Raw genomic sequence first — 16,751 nt, forward strand, 5'->3', positions numbered from 1 at the left:
ATATATCATGATATTTTGGTGCTAAATTCGTAAATACAGTAATTACAACATAACATTACTGCCTATTGAACTACGTTTTCTGTCAAATTTGTTGTATAACATGATGTTTTGGTGCTTAATTTGTAAAATCATAACCTAATTTGATGTTTAATAGGCTTTTCCTTAATCCCTCCTTATTATCCAAGATATTCGCTTATCCAAGGTTCTGTCGGCCTGTTTAGCTTGGCTAAGTGAGACTCTACTATATCTGGAACACCAGAGTTTGGAAAAAAACTCCTCTAAGTGTCCAGGTGATCCCTGAAACACCAGCTAAAATATGCTATATTTTGGAAGGAGGGAGAAAAATGGTTCTTCTGGGCCAGTACCTTCTGTTTATGGGTTGAACAAAAGGATGATCTTCTGTGCCCCATATTTATTTTATTGCAGGGATTCATATCCTATAATTAACAAATTACCAAGTTTCAAGACCTTGTGTGGAGGAATCCCTTACCGTTCTCCCAGATCTTTGTGCTCCTGGTCAAGATTTTTATGCAATGTTTTCAGGCAGCTATGCTGCTTTATCAGCATCTCATATTCTGTCGACTGCCGCTCATGCAATGAAGCCAGATGTTCATGGTCTTGAAGTAGGGATTCGTACTCCGATTTAAGCTGCTCTTTTTGCTTCAGTAGATGTTCAAATTCATTCTCTTTGGCCAGCTGCTGGTTCTGGAGCAGAGTGTTCTGGGCCATCAAGGAGGCACTCTGAGAATTTAAGGTAGAATTCTCCACCTAAAGTTTCACAAAGAATCAGAAGGCTATATTAGTCCACAGATACAAAGTGAAGCGAATGCTATAAACCCCATCGATAAATATGATTGTATTCTATATTTCAGATTAATACTGCTAGTAGTTGTTGTTATTCATTTCCATAAAATAAAACACAGTCTATTAGTATACGTGGGGACAAACTAGATACTGTATATACTCGAGTATAAGCCTAGTTTTTCAGCCCTTTTTTTAAGACTGAAAAAGCCCCCCTCAGCTTATACTCGGGTGAGGGTCCTGGTTGGCTTATATTTAGGTCAGCTTATACTCGAGAATATATGGTACATTTATTATTTTTCTCTATTATTATTGGTATTATTATATTTATTATTTTTCTCTATTATTGTTGCTACTATTACATTTATTTTACTCTATTGTTATTATTATTATTATTATTATTATTATTATTACATTTATTATTTCACTCTATTATTAAATGTATTACTTTCCTGTATTTATTATTATTATTATTACATGTATTATTTTACTTTATTATTATTAAAATGATACATAAGCACATTTACATTGAAGAAGATGAGAATAATGATTTGATGGACCGTCTTATCTTAAATTTGGGCTTTATGTAAGTATTCAAAAACATTTAACCTACTGATACCTCAATTAATGTAATTTTATTGGTATCTATTTTTATTTCTGAAATTTACCACCCTCGGCTTATACTGGAGTCAATGTTTTCCCAGTTTTTTTGTTGTAAAATTAGGTGCCTTGGCTTATATTCGGGTTGGCTTATACTCGAGTATATACGATATGTATTAATCTGAAAACAAATTATAGCCTGGAGGCTGTTTTTTCAACTGCATGCTGGATGGAGGGGATTCTGCAAATTGTAGCCCCACCAAAGTAATTTTTACAAGCTCTGACTAAAACACACACTTTTTGTTTTAGCTATAAAGTGGGGTATGTTAACCATTAAAGGGAGCAGGGAAAGGGATCGACCACACTTTCCTTCTCCACCTTCCTTTCCCAGACTTCTCTGCTTGAAGATTTAATCCACAGCCCAGTTTCTATGTCAGATGTGAGATGGGTAATTAATAGAATAGAGTGTGGCATAGCTGATTAGATAGATTTATTTAGTGGCAGACATGGACCCCACCTAGTGTACGCATGTCTAGTTTGGAAATTGAATTGGAATAGAGATGCTTTCTAGCCACAGAGCAATGTGGAGTCCAATCAAGTGTGTAAAATTCCAATATCTTGAACATTTGTGAGAATAATTCAAACAATTAGCTCTTTTGCTAATGGAAAGAATAGCACATCTCCTAATCCCAGGCCCATTCTTTCTTCTCAGCATCAGATCTTCCACTATATGGTTGAACTGAGCCAACTAATTAACATATCTCCATGGTGCTATTGAGGCAGTGCTTGCGGGCTCATTCTTTTTCTCTGTTGCTGCAGGCTACAGTAACTGTGTGAGTTAAACGAAGGGGGGGCATATGTATTTTTTCCATTGAAAAAGGTTGAACTAAAGATTTCATTCCAATGATATCTATAGCCTTTTTCTCTTCCTAAAATGCAGGAGTCCACATACAATGCAATGCACATCAAATTGCAGTGTAAGCTTCATTGTCAGATGAACAGCTATTATTAAATGGTACAATATTTAAAAACCTCATTGTATTTCTTTAGCCACTTTGTGATTTGAACAGATTGATATGTGGTCTTGGTAGTCAAAAAGATGACTAATATTTTAATTGCATTCTTGCTAGATTTAGTTTTTTTCAAACATGGTTTACCTTACTTTTCAACTATACCCAAGACATGAGTAGTACATAAAAGCCAACCATTTGATAAGAAAAGTTTATTTCACAATTTTATTATGATGGCTATCTTTCTTTTAATCCAATTACAGTAGAGTCTCACTTATCCAACATAAACGGGCCAGCAGAACGTTGGATAAGTGAATATGTTTGATAATAAGGAGAGATTAAGGAAAAGCCTATTAAACATCAAATTAGGTTATGATTTTACAAATTAAGCATCAAAACATCATGTTATACAACAAATTTGACAGAAAAAGTAGTTCAATACGCAGTAATGCTGTGTAGTAATTACTCTATTTACGAATTTAGCACCAAATTATCACGATATATTGAAAACATTGACTACAAAAATGCGTTGGATAATCCAGAATGTTGGATAAGTGAGACTCTACTGTATCACTCAAATTGTGAGCTCAATACAAGAAAATTGTTATTTTGCATCTTCTCTAATCTCCCAACACAGTTTCCATTTGAGGTGCCTAGACATTTTCCTGACCTGAAGCTTGGCTGTTTGTGTTTGCATTGCAGTGTTGTGCTCTTGAAGAAATGCATTTTGCTTCTGTAGTGTCAAGATCTGATTGTTGAAGGAGGCGTTCTGAGTTTCCAAATGCCTTAGCTGTTCCTTGATAAGCTGCTTTTCCGCATGCAAAGCTGCATTCTGAGAGAGAATCACATTAGAAAAAGAGAGAGAAAGAAAATTACATTGATACGTATCCTTATATCAACCAGGATGCAAATAAAGTTTGATGCGCTCTCAGATATCTTGTGCTAACAGTGCATGCGTTGTTTTCTAAATTATGGATCTCAAACTGGTATGTGGTGCTAGGGCACAAAGGCCGAATATGAAACTGCATTGCCTGTCCCCAAGAAAGAGGGTCATGGTGAGGTGAAGGCCAAGCTGGTGGCCAAGGAAAGAGCAGCTGGAAGGAGTTCATTTCCTTCTTCCCTGCTGGAAAAACTGAGAACCAACTCCCAATTTTCCAAAGACTGGAAAGCAGGTGGGAAGAACTGTCTATCCTGGGTCCAAACCCAGTGAGAAACTGCATCTCCCATTTACTTCCCAGGACAATTCTTATGGCAAAAGAAAGACCAATCTGCCCCTATTCAACACAGTTAAGGAACAAGAGCGCCAATGTTTGCTTTCATCCTCCCTAGCCACCCCTTTTTCCTTGGTTAAATTGTGTTTATGAGCCTGATACCTTTCAATATCTGGACAATACTTAGAAAATATAAGGAACATTAAAGCTATTAGTTAAAAGCAGTTACAACGGGGCTGCGATGGCACAACGGGTTAAACCGTTGAGTTGCTAAACTTGCTGACCCAAAGGTTGGAGGTTCAAATCCGCAGGATGGGGTGAGCTCTCACTGATAGCCCCAGTTTCTGCCAATCTAGCAGTTCGAAAACATGCAAATGTGAGTAGATAAATAGGTAATGCCTTGGCGGGAAGGTAACGGCACTCCATGCAATCATGTTGGCCACATGATCTAGGAGGTGTCTATGGACAACGCAAGCTCTTCGGCTTAGAAATGGAGATGAGCACCACCCCTCAGAGCTGGAAGGGGAAGGCTTTCCCTTTATCTATGTTATGGTTGTTTCTAGGCATTGATTGTTGCATTTGTGTTTGTGTATGTTGGAATCCGTCCTGAGTCCCCTTGGGAAGATTGGGTGGAATACAAATAAATTATTATTATTATTATTATTATTATTATTATTATTATTATTATTATTACATGTAAAGGAAATGACAGCTCGCTCTCATGCCACCAAATCACTGGACAAACTTAGGATCCATTGGAAGCTTCTCTGGAATTCTTCAATGGTTGGGAGTTGTATTTGTTTGGACTACAACACAGCCAGAATTTACAAACCAGTAAAGAAATTATTTGAAAAGACATCCAAAAAGTAGCTTTGTTGAGCTCTGTAACATTTTCTGATACCAGGGAGAATGGTAGTGATGTCCCATGGCTCTATGTTTGAGCCACAAAATGTGCTGTACTCTATCACTCTCTTTAAATGCACACACTGACAAATCAATCGATATAAGGATGCTTTTCTTGAGAAAAGAATAAGATCAAAACCCAATGGCCTAAATAACGAGTTAGGCAGTTAGCTTTTCTTAGCATGGGAAGAAGGGGTGGCATTGCAGAAAAATGACAGATGCTATGAAGGCAATAAAGAAAATACACAGCCCTAGGAGATGCTTCACCCTGGAAAGAGAAACTCTAAGAATGTATGACCTGAATCCAACGTGAGATAATCACAAATGGAGCCACTTTTATCCCCATAATCAGGATAAGGCAGTCACCTCTTCTCACCCCAAAAATGTATTCCAAAGATTGGGGAAACCCTCTGGATGGAGCAAGCGGAGGAGAAGGAATTTCTAGTGCTCCAAAGCCAACTTGATGTTTATATGGGTCTGTGAGTTTCCAAAGTATGGCACATTTTCAGAGCCAAAAGGTACATGGACTAGATGGGCAGACAGAAACATAGACAACCTAACAAGTCGATTCATTACTTAGTATGGGCACAAGTCAAATACATTAATCCAGTTATTGAAATTACGAAACTTACATTCCTTTCCAGCTCTATAGCTCTGTCTTTCACTTTCAGAAGCTCCATCGTTGCTTCTTTGTGACCCCTTTCCCACTTCTCCTTTGCCTGAGGACCAGAAATGTTTCCAGAGGGCTGTTTCAATGAATTCTGCATTCCATCTGCTTGCTTCTGCTTCAGACTTTCAAAGTCCTTCCTCATCTGTAAATATAGATAATGGCTTATAAAATATGCAACTGTACTATTGACAGAACCACATTGGCCTGAAACAAAACCCATAGTTTTCATTCAACAGATACCATGAGATGTGATCAAAATGAGTTAAAGTTGAGATAGGGAGACTTTTCTATTAAATCCATGTTGTCATTATTATAAGAGATGTGTCACTGAGTATGATCTCTCTAGGAACAGTAAATTCAGTGAAATGTGACCTATATCCAACAAGAGAATTAGAAATAAAATGTCCTTTGCCATCCATCTAGAGCTGCCTTTCAGCAGAGGTAGGGTCAAAGCCAAAAGAGACACTGAATATTGTTCTCTCTCCCAGTCACTTCTCAACCAAATCCTCTGCTGGTTTCCTCCTTACCATATTTAATTCACTCTGTAGGTGCTGATTTAAGTTAGTGAAGTCTTGCAGTTGAGCCTCCAATAAAACAATTTTCTCTTCTTTGTAAGTTAGTGCTGTCTTTAGAGCAGATCCAGTTTTGCTTTCCAAAATCTGGTATTTCCTGTGGAATTATAATAACAACATGTCACCCAAGGGAAATGTAAACAAAATTAAGGCATTTCTTAAAAATGCTGCAGAATAAATCACAAAATATTAGTCATCTATTCATTTTCTATTTTCTCATTTGCAAATATATGCTGGTAGGTTTGGCAACATCAAATTAGTGCGGAAAGTACCTCCATATGCTACTGCGCTGGAGGGAATGTCAAGGAAAAAAAGACATTGGCATCAACCATTAATAGATCAATGGTGCTACACAGACAGCTTGTCAGTTTTGACAGCAGTTATTATCTATGTTTGATCCTTTCTCCATGTGATAGATACTGCTACTGAAAGGCTGAACTGTTCTATGAAGAAAGCTAAGAGGGAGGAGATCATTATGCATATAAATCATTGCATTATTCTGTAATGTTTCAAAAAGGATGCTAAAATGGTTTCAATAGTAAGTGGCATGGCTAAGAATATGTTACATGACAGAATAATAACAGAATAATAACAAGGGTTGGGACCAGAAGTGGGACCAGAAAGATTTCAGACTTTTTTCAGATTTAAATACTTGTACAGTATTTGTATATACATACATAGTGGAGATGGGACCCAAGTCTGAACATGAAATTAATTTACGCCTAAAACACATAAATATAGCCTGAAGATATTTTTATACAGTATCTTTTACAAATTTGTGCATGAAACTAATTTTTGCATACACTGAATCATCAGAAAACAAAGGTGTCACTATCTCATCAACCTATGTGGGCAATTTCATATTTTGAAGTATTTTGGATTTCATAATTCCATATAACCCCTTATCAATCTATGTTTAAGTACAACCCTGAACTAAAGGAATATATTAAAGGAAAGGTTCCTACTAGTTCCAGTGAAGCCACAACTTCACTTTGAATTTCCTATGGCTGGCATAGGTAGACATGGCTGTCAAGAAGTTTCAGATAATTTGCATAATCATTGAAAAAATCTATGAACAACTATGTGTTGCAAAAACTTTTATCAAGCTTTTTATTTTTGAAAAAATCCCTCCAATTTAGTTGATTTAGTTATTTCAGTGTCCAATTATAAAATGTCAACATGGCTGTTTCCAATTTTGTATAGTTTGTCTCACCCTCAGTATCTCTGCTTCTGAGAAATGACTTTTTTCTACCTACATAAGTTTTGCAAAGAAACAGATAGAAATTCAACTTCTCTAGCACAAGAAAACATACATAATCTTAGAGAAGTATTTATCTAAACCAACTTTTGACAAAATATCTAGAGAAGTCAATGGAGAGTAAAATAAAAGGTGCAAGAAATCCTTCCACGTCCTCATCAGAAATTAGGTATCTTCTCACTTGTCATTGCTGGTGTTATCATCCTGTAGAAGTAGCTCCTTGTTCAATCCAATCTTCTCTAGTTCTTGTTCAAGCTTGTCCATTTCATTAGACAACCTCTGGCTCTTTAATTTCTCAAAAACCAAATCCTAGACACAAGGAATAATTTTGGTCATTTTAAACAATATGGAAAAATAATATAAAATACTTTTCATTGGAGCAACAACAGATGGGAGGGGGGCTAAACATCTGTTCATGCATTATCACCCATACATACAATAATATTGTTGCTATGGAGAAAAACCTATTATACCATACATATAATGTTCACGTAAGACAAACACAGGTGACTTATTCAGCTAAAGATTTGTGTGTATCTTGGTTTAATAAAGTTAAATAGAATAATTCAAATGGCTTTAATATACAAATATTATCTTTGCAGGGTATTTATGGCTCTGCTGTTCCGTGTACCTGAATCTACAATTAGCCAAGGACCTATGACTCCCATTTCTATGGATAAGAAATCAGGAAGGTAGGTACTTAGAAACTGGCTTTCATACAACTCTATGAATTCATGAATACTGGTCACTGATGGTGTGTGTGTGTATTACTGAAATGAACACTCATGACTGCTAAAGAGCAGTACTCTTCATGCAAACCTACTATCATGACTTTATTCACCTCTCTCAATGTTGATAGTGTTCTCTTATCAATGGTAACTTGCTTTAGAAGATCCTTATTGTCCTTTTCAAATTCTTTCATCTTATTTGATGAGTCTTTGAACCTAGAGAGTTCTCTCTCTAGTATTCTGTTTTCCTTCTCCATTGCTGTCAATTTGACAGTATTATCATCCAAGTTTGCATCTTTCAGCTCCACCTGCTGCCAAAGCCTTTTTGCCTCTCGCTCCAGAATTTTCTTGTCTTTATCTAACTGGGACACTTCTTGCTCCAACAGTTTCTTCTCCTTTTCCAGCCATTCCATCCTCTTATTTGAAATCCTGAGCTCCTCTAAATTTTTCTGAAGGGTTTGATTTTCATTCTCAACACCTTGGAGCTCTTTCTCCAACTGCTGGATTTTCTTGCCATTGTTCTCTAGAATCTGTTGGAGCCTTTGGTTCTCAGCATTCACGCTCTGGTAACTCAACTCCAACCTTTCTGATTTCTTGATCAAAACTTTTAACATCTCTACATTTTTCTGAAGCTCTTCCTTTTCCCTTTCCAGCTCTTTATTTTCTGCTTCTATCTGGGCCATTTTTGCACTAGTAAACTTCATTGTCTCTACCATTCGCCTAAGTTCCAGGTTCTCTTCATCTAGCTTCTTGTTGTCCTTTTCTAAGGTTTCCAGTCGGATAGAAACATTGTGTAAGGTATCTAAAGATTTTTTCAACTTTCTGTTCTCTACTTCCAAATCACCATTTTCTTGTTCCAGAACCTCTGCTTTCTCTGCAGTAATTTTCATGGCTGCAACTTTTTTGGTGAGTTGCTCGTTCTCTCGCTCCAACCGATGAAGCTCTTTATCCATTTCTTCAACTCTCTCTACTTTTTCCTTCACTTGCTCAAAGTCCTTCTGTAGTCGCTTCTTCTCAAATTCCAGCTTGCTGAGTTTACTGCTAGTCTCTGTAACTGTTTCATGGAGGACTTTGTTTTCCATTTCAATGTCTTTTACTCTTGCCTCACTACTGACTTGAGACCTCTGCCTCAGAGATAAAACCACTTGATTTAGATGATCAGTTTCTTTTTCTAGATCTTGTATCTGCAATTGGAAAAAAAAATAAGGCAGCCTATTAAATATAATGAATTTCCATGTATTTCAGCAGTCTCCATGCAATGGCCAAGGAACTCCATTGGGAAAGTACACCGACTTCAAAACACAACTGCACCATGTCTCCTTTCCCCCCTTCTGCAGGACTTATCTCCCCACTTCACCTTCCTTCTACAGCCATTTAGTGGCCAATGAGTATTGGAGAACCATCTGGCTATGTCTCTGTAATTACGGATAGAATGACACCTCCTTCAAGACCTACGAAGGCCCCAGAAAGTTCTAGAGAGTGCCTTTGTCTTTCTGTGTCTGGCTATAGCAGAGGTTCTCAACCTGTGGGTCTTCAGGTGTTTTGGCCTACAATTCCCAGAAATCCCAGCCAGTTTACCAGCTGTTAGGATTTCTGAGAGTTGAAGGCGAAAACATCTGGGGACCCACAGGTTGAGAACCACTGGGCTATAGGGACATAACCAGAAGCTTCTCTGGTGCTCTCTGCTCTCTTCCAGGCAATACATTGCCATATTGGGGAGGGCGGATGCAGGAGGAAGGTGGGTCTTTAAGTGGTGAGGGATGTTGCAAGTAGTGATTGTCTCCTTCCACAATAACTATAAAAAAGACGCATGTTTCTAATGAAATAGCAAACGCAGTAAAATAAAATTTAGGACATGTTAAGTTCCATTATAGCAAGATATACTTCAAATAAATGCAAGTGTCCTTGGGCCTTTGACTTTGGTAGTCCATTATGTTTGGTCTCAAACAATTAACAGACAGATCACATTGCTAACCTATGCCTTCATGAGACGATTTCTCTAGAACAAACACTTAGGCCTGAAGTGTTACAGAGCTGTTAGTGCCAGTCACTAACTGGTTTCAGGACATGCTCTCAACCCAGGATTAAAGCTGGGGAAAAGGATGTGATCTGATTAAACCAGTAGATGGCTCCCCACACTGAGACAAATTTCTGTTTGAGATGCAATTTCCACATCATGTTGATAAAATAAAATCTGAAAAATGCTTGCTTCTTATTTTGGCCAATATCCATGACCAAAACATGTCATTGGAGTTGTTTATTTCAGTGTATTTAGAATTTTGGTTTTATCATATCACAAAGAATTACTGTACAGAGTCTGAAAAATTACTTTGTATTACAACTTCCGGAAATGTCCAGCCAGCATGCCCATTAGCTGGCACAGGACTGTCATATAGTAAAACAATTACAAACTATTTCAGGGAAATGTTATTTCATTAAAATTGCATAAAATCCTATTGGTTAAATCACTTTTAAAGTTGCTCTCCTAGTTTTTAGTCAGGACTCTTCCTTCATTCTGGCAAGATCATGATATCAATGCTTCAGATTCAAGATTAACAATAGGTAAATGGTTCCTATTGAGTTGGAACATTTACACTTTTGAAATTATCCTTAACCCTATCGTAGAGCACATGTTTGACATCTAGCAAGCAAATCTCAAGTTCAATTTCTAGCGTCTCTAGCTAGAAAGAGAAAAAGTTGTTACTGAAACTAGGAGATCAGCTGCCAATTGGTGCAGGAAGAACTGAAGTAATGGACTAATGGTCTGACACAGCATTAAACTGAGAAACTGATCCCCACAGATTCCCATTGGGTTCCTGAAGGTGGGGAAACGAGTGTCCATAAATGATCTATGTGGGTAATGATTAACGGGATGGGATGCTACATGTGCATTCCTGCTAAATTCTTGAATTTATTTTTCAGCGGGAATAGTTTCCCATGTCCCTTCCCATTTATTGTGTTTTCTGCACAACTGACCAAATACACTTCTGGGATTACATCTGTAAAGACTTTCACTCTCTTCACCTGTCTTTCTTTGTCTGCCTTCAAGGTCTCCATCATGCCCTGAAGCTCCTCCTTCTCTTTTAGGAGTTCCTCGCTTAAAGTCTCCAAGTCTTGGTTACTTTGTCTCTCTTTTTCAATCTGGTTCTGCAATTTCTCAATCTGCATGGAAAAAAATTATCACAATGCATTACGTACATATCTAAACAAATAGTGATCACATATAAAGGAAATAGTGAGAAAAGATACTTTTAAAATTACCCATTCACCAATACATCTGCCAAAGCAATATAACATGACAGAATTGTGCTTGCATGCTTTGTAATAAACAATAGCCAGCGGCTTGAATCTCACCCAGCTATCAGGCCAGTGATGAGTGGAGACAAACCACCAACAATGAATCCTAATATTTTGTAACCTGATCTTTGCTGAGCCTGCATTTGACATCTTTGCAGCTAAAGAGACATGTGCTGTGGGCAATACACCAGGAACCAATCCCCTGATTGTACCATCATGCTGGCCAAATTGTTCGAGAGAACTCAAAAGCCCTTGCGGCACTATTCCCACAATATTTTAGTTTAGTTTCATGAAGGTAAAAGGAAACTGCTGTTTTCAATTCAGTAACTGGAATTCAGCATGACACTGACTTTGAAAATAGATTTCAATTCGTTGTGATTATTGATATGATTTATCTATATTTTGGAATCCTTGTGGACAACAAGTTAAACATGGGCCAACAATGTGATGCGGCAGCTAAAAAAGCCAATGGGATTTTGGCCTGCATCAATAGGGGTATAGCATCTAGATCCAGGGAAGTTATGCTGCCCCTCTATTCTGCCTTGGTCAGACCACACCTGGAATACTGCGTCCAATTCTGGGCACTACAATTGAAGGGAGATGTTGACAAGCTGTAATGTGTCCAGAGGAGGGCAACTAAAATGATCAAGGGTCTGGAGAACAAGCCCTATGAGGAGCGGCTTAAAGAACTGGGCATGTTGAGCCTGCAGAAGAGAAGACTGAGAATAGACATGATGGTCATGTATGAATATGGAAAGGGGAGTCATAGGGAGAAGGGAGCAAGCTTGTTTTCTGCTGCCCTGGAAACTAAGACGCAGAACAATGGCTTCAAAGTACAGGAAAGGAGATTCCACCTGAACATTAAGAAGAACTTCCTAACTACGAGAGCTGTTCAGCAGTGGAACTCTCTGCCCCAGAGTGTGGTGGAGGCTCCTTCACTTTCTGCTCCTTTAAGCAGAGGCTGGATGGCCATCTGTCAGGGGTGCTTTGAATGCAATTTCCTGCTTCTTGGCAGAGAGTTGGACAGGATGGCCCATGAGGTCTCTTCCAACTCTATGATTCTATGATTCTATGACTAATGAATATTCATAATTATCTTAGCCTGACACAGAATCCAAATTAGATGCCATTCATTCATACAATTAGCAGATGTAGGGAACCATATCTAAATAGAGACTGAAGTGCTAGAAAATGGGGTAGCTTTAGCCCCTGCTGCGAATCCAGTCTTGACTGGAGCCTCTGTGATATTTTATTTGTACGAAAAATCTCATCTTTACTTTAATAGTATTTTCCCCTCCTTCCAACAGCCTAGAATGAGACTGGGGTGGTTGTCGGCGACGAGCTGAAGCTAAAGTCCTTCATTTCAATGCTTACTTCCCAATACAAATTAGACCTTCTATGCCTGAAAATTTCCTTTTAAAAAACTACCCACAGTTTCTAATTGCAGAACCGTAATTCATTCATGCATCTACTTCAGCCCTAAGCAAAGAGATTCCACCAGATCTCATGGCAACACATTCAGTAAAATTAATTGTGCTGTGTTGGCCCTGAATCAAATTTCATGCAATGTCGTGAGTTCTGGAATTAGTTTCTTGGAAAAGTAAATACAGTAGAGTCTCACTTATCCAAGCCTCGCTTATCCAAGCCTCTGGATAATCCAAGCCATTTTTGTAGTCAATGTTTTCAATATATCATGATATTTTGGTGCTAAATTCGTAAATACAGTAATTACAACATAACATTACTGCTTATTGAACTACCTTTTCTGTCAAATTTGTTGTATAACATGATGTTTTGGTGCTTAATTTGTAAAATCATAACCGAATTTGATGTTTAATAGGCTTTTCCTTAATCCCTCCTTATTATCCAAGATATTCGCTTATCCAAGCTTCTGCCAGCCCGTTTAGCTTGGATAAGTGAGACTCTACTGTACATTCTTTTTCTGCTGAATTTGATTTCATGATAATTTAGAGAAACAAAACATACTTCAGTGAATGTTGCCAGTTATGCCGTCAGTCTATCCAAGATTACTATACTGTATCATAAACCGTGAAAATACATCATGAATAAGCTCTACAGAATACCTGATGGGTGTATCAGAGAAATATTTAGTTTATACACTATCAGGTGGCCCAGAAATAAAATGGAAAGGACAAAATTGGATACGATGGTGTACGCGTATACTGTGTCTAAAGAAGTGTGTGGCATTTACAGTGTGACGTCTAACCTAAAAAAACACAAAAGGATATCCAAGCAGTGCTTAGAGCCCAAGTGAGCTTACTTGAATTATTATGTACAAAACAACCTAACTGGAGAGTTTACAATACTTGTCCAATTTGGCCCTTATTTCTGAATGAACTGGCCACACATTCAAATGCGACTACACTGCCAAGACCGACTGGGAAACATCTGCCTGTGTCTGAAAAACAAATGGGTGAATGCTAGCATACTGCAAGCACATATTAGCCTATGACAGACAAAGCGCTTCCATTCATCCAACAGGGAGACAAAAGCACTTAACATTTAGAAGTCTCACATCAACACTCTTCCCAGGTCCCCAAGGAGATGTTAGCTAGAGGCTTGAACATCAGTCCTTTGTGGCAATAAATACTATTCCCAAGAGACCAAAAATGAAATGAGAATGTCTATTTAATCTGCAAGCTTCTTTTCAATACGTTTGGGAGGAAAAATGAATACAATTTATCTCTATACCAGCACTGTACATAGTAATATGATTAGGAATTGAGTAAATTAAAACAATCAGGAACTTTTACCAGAGTCTATTTGGTGCACATTATTTGCCTCAGAATTCCCCTAAGCTATAAATGTGTAAGTGAGTTAATCAAACCTAGAAACCAATCAAGATTTTTTGTTTTACTTGTATGAAAGTGAGTAATGATGACATAAAGGGAGACACCACTGGTCTATCTTGTACCGTACTGTTTAGTGTGAGCATGAACACTAACATTTCTTATAAGTCTCATATATGTATTTTACCCTATTCACAACAGCACCCAGCTATTAGGAAAAATAAAACATTCCAGCACAGGCATGGGCAAACTTTGGCCCTCCAGGTGTTTTGGATTACAACTCCCACAATTTACAATTGTTGACGTCCAAACACCTGGAGAGCCAAAGTTTGCCCATGCCTGTTCTAGCACATATACACATTGTACTGTGGAGGAAATATGTTCTAAACTTATTTGCACATATATTGTGTCTGTTTAACACATTATACATTTAATGAAGTAGAGTCTTATGCCAAATTGTATTTTGTAGTCTATGAGGCATAGCAACAATCTGATGTTTTCATTTTATATAGATTTAAGACATAGGCTCATACAAGGTCCATTCAATCCAGAGGCAATGCTTGGAATGTGTGGAAGTTTGCATAAGACTTGATGTTGCACACTTCCTCTTTCTTTCTCTAACATAGTCTCAAGGACGAAACTAGAAGCATTTGTTTTCAAACTACTTAGTTTATTATTTTTATTCATTTTTGCTAACTCTAAAGTAACCCACAATTCCCTTGAGGTGGATATAAGGGGCTACTCTGGTTAGACCATGGTTTTATTTGGTTGTGATACGACGACGAGTATCTAAACTCTCTCGTAAATCTGCAGCACACTTTCCGGATGCATTTACTTCTGGTTCCCTTAAGCCGCATAATTGTATATGTATTGCTTGAGAAAACCATCCTCAAACACAAGTTTTCATTTTCTTCAGGAACAAACAAGTGAGTAAGCAAGAAGACAAAACACTCCAAACAGACTGAATTCATAGAATCATAGAATCATAGAATAGTAGAGTTGGAAGAGACCTCATGGGCCATCCAGTCCAACCCCCTGCCAAGAAGCAGGAAATCGCATTCAAAGCACCCCCGACAGATGGCCATCCAGCCTCTGCTTAAAAGCCTCCAAGGAAGGAGCCTCCACCACAGCCCGGGGGAGAGAGTTCCACTGTCGAACAGCCCTCACAGTGAGGAAGTTCTTCCTGATGTTCAGGTGGAATCTCCTTTCCTGTAGTTTGAAGCCATTGTTCCGTGTCCTAGTCTGCAGGGCAGCAGAAAACAAGCTTGCTCCCTCCTCCCTATGACTTCCCTTCACGTATTTGTACATGGCTATCATGTCTCCTCTCAGCCTTCTCTTCTGCAGGCTAAACATGCCAAGCTCTTTAAGCCGCTCCTCATAGGGCTTGTTCTCCAGACCCTTAATCATTTTAGTCGCCCTCCTCTGGACGCTTTCCAGCTTGTCAACATCTCCCTTCAACTGTGGTGCCCAAAATTGGACACAGTATTCCAGTTGTGGTCTGACCAAGGCAGAATAGAGGGGGAGCAGGACTTCCCTGGATCTAGACGCTATTCCCCTATTGATGCAGGCCAGAATCCCGTTGGCTTTTTTAGCTGCTGCATCACATTGTTGGCTCATGTTTAACTTGTTGTCCACGAGGACTCCAAGGTCTTTTTCGCACACACTGCTGTCAAGCCAGGCGTCCCCCATTCTGTATCTTTGATTTCCATTTTTTCTGCCGAAATGAAGTATCTTGCATTTGTCCCTGTTGAACTTCATTTTGTTAGTTTCGGCCCATCTCTCTAGTCTGTCAAGATCATTTTGAATTCTGCTCCTGTCTTCTGGAGTGTTAGCTATCCCTCCCAGTTTTGTGTCGTCTGCAAACTTGATGATCGTGCCTTCTAACCCTTCGTCTAAGTCGTTAATAAAGATGTTGAACAGAACCGGGCCCAGGACGGAGCCCTGCGGCACACCACTTGTCACTTCTTTCCATGATGAAGATGACGCATTGGTGAGCACCCTTTGGGTTCGTTCGCTTAGCCAATTGCAGATCCACCTAACCGTAGTTTTGTCTAGCCCACATTTTACTAGTTTATTTGCCAGAAGGTCGTGGGGGACTTTGTCGAAGGCCTTACTGAAATCCAGGTAGGCTACATCCACAGCATTCCCTGTATCGACCCAACTCGTAACTCTATCGAAAAAAGAGATCAGATTAGTCTGGCATGACTTGTTTTTGGTAAATCCGTGTTGACTATTAGCAATGACCGCATTTGTTTCTAAGTGTTCGCAGACCACTTCCTTGATGATCTTTTCCAGAATCTTGCCTGGTATCGATGTGAGGCTGACCGGACGGTAATTGTTTGGGTCGTTCTTTTTTCCCTTCTTGAAGATAGGGACCACATTCGCCCTCCTCCAATCTGCTGGGACTTCTCCCGTTCTCCAAGAACTCTCGAAGATAATTGCTAGTGGTTCTGAAATAACTTCCGCTAATTCCTTCAATACTCTTGGATGTAGCTGATCTGGCCCTGGGGACTTGAATTCGTTTAGAGAGGCCAGGTGTTCCTGGACAACTTGTTTCCCTATTTGGGGTTGGAGTTCCCCCAATCCTTCGCCCATTGCATGAGCAACCTGTTACATATACTTACAACATCACTATAATAAAAAGGTAACCTAGAAACCAGCCAACTGGACAGATGCAGTGACCATATTAAAGCATTCTCTGGTTTATTCTTGGTTAGAAGATACATATTGCCCCAAAATGCTTATTTGTAATTTTATTAGTTGTAAACCATAAAGTCAGTAGCAGTAAAATTTGCTCATCTTCCTGATGTTTACACTGTGTTTTTCACCTTAACACAGGCACACCAGCTTCTTGGTTGTTCTAATGCATATTCTTTGCAGTCCATTTTCTT

General features: G+C 38.7%; 1 protein-coding gene across 2 annotated transcripts in view; it reads right to left on the reverse strand.

The window, feature by feature from the left end:
• Positions 1-16,751, reverse strand: part of ccdc88c (coiled-coil domain containing 88C) — a 127,332-nt gene that overhangs the window by 19,603 nt on the left and 90,978 nt on the right. For both annotated transcript variants that reach the window (XM_062968409.1, XM_062968410.1), the window contains exons 14-20: positions 10,778-10,915; positions 7,867-8,937; positions 7,207-7,334; positions 5,723-5,864; positions 5,158-5,337; positions 3,082-3,243; positions 491-768 (exon numbers count right to left, since the gene is read on the reverse strand). In XM_062968409.1, coding sequence (XP_062824479.1) covers positions 491-768; positions 3,082-3,243; positions 5,158-5,337; positions 5,723-5,864; positions 7,207-7,334; positions 7,867-8,937; positions 10,778-10,915 — 2,099 coding nt within the window. The remainder of the gene's footprint in view (positions 1-490; positions 769-3,081; positions 3,244-5,157; positions 5,338-5,722; positions 5,865-7,206; positions 7,335-7,866; positions 8,938-10,777; positions 10,916-16,751) is intronic.

Source organism: Anolis carolinensis, chromosome 1 (assembly GCF_035594765.1).
Source record: "Anolis carolinensis isolate JA03-04 chromosome 1, rAnoCar3.1.pri, whole genome shotgun sequence".
Lineage (NCBI taxonomy): Eukaryota > Metazoa > Chordata > Lepidosauria > Squamata > Dactyloidae > Anolis > Anolis carolinensis.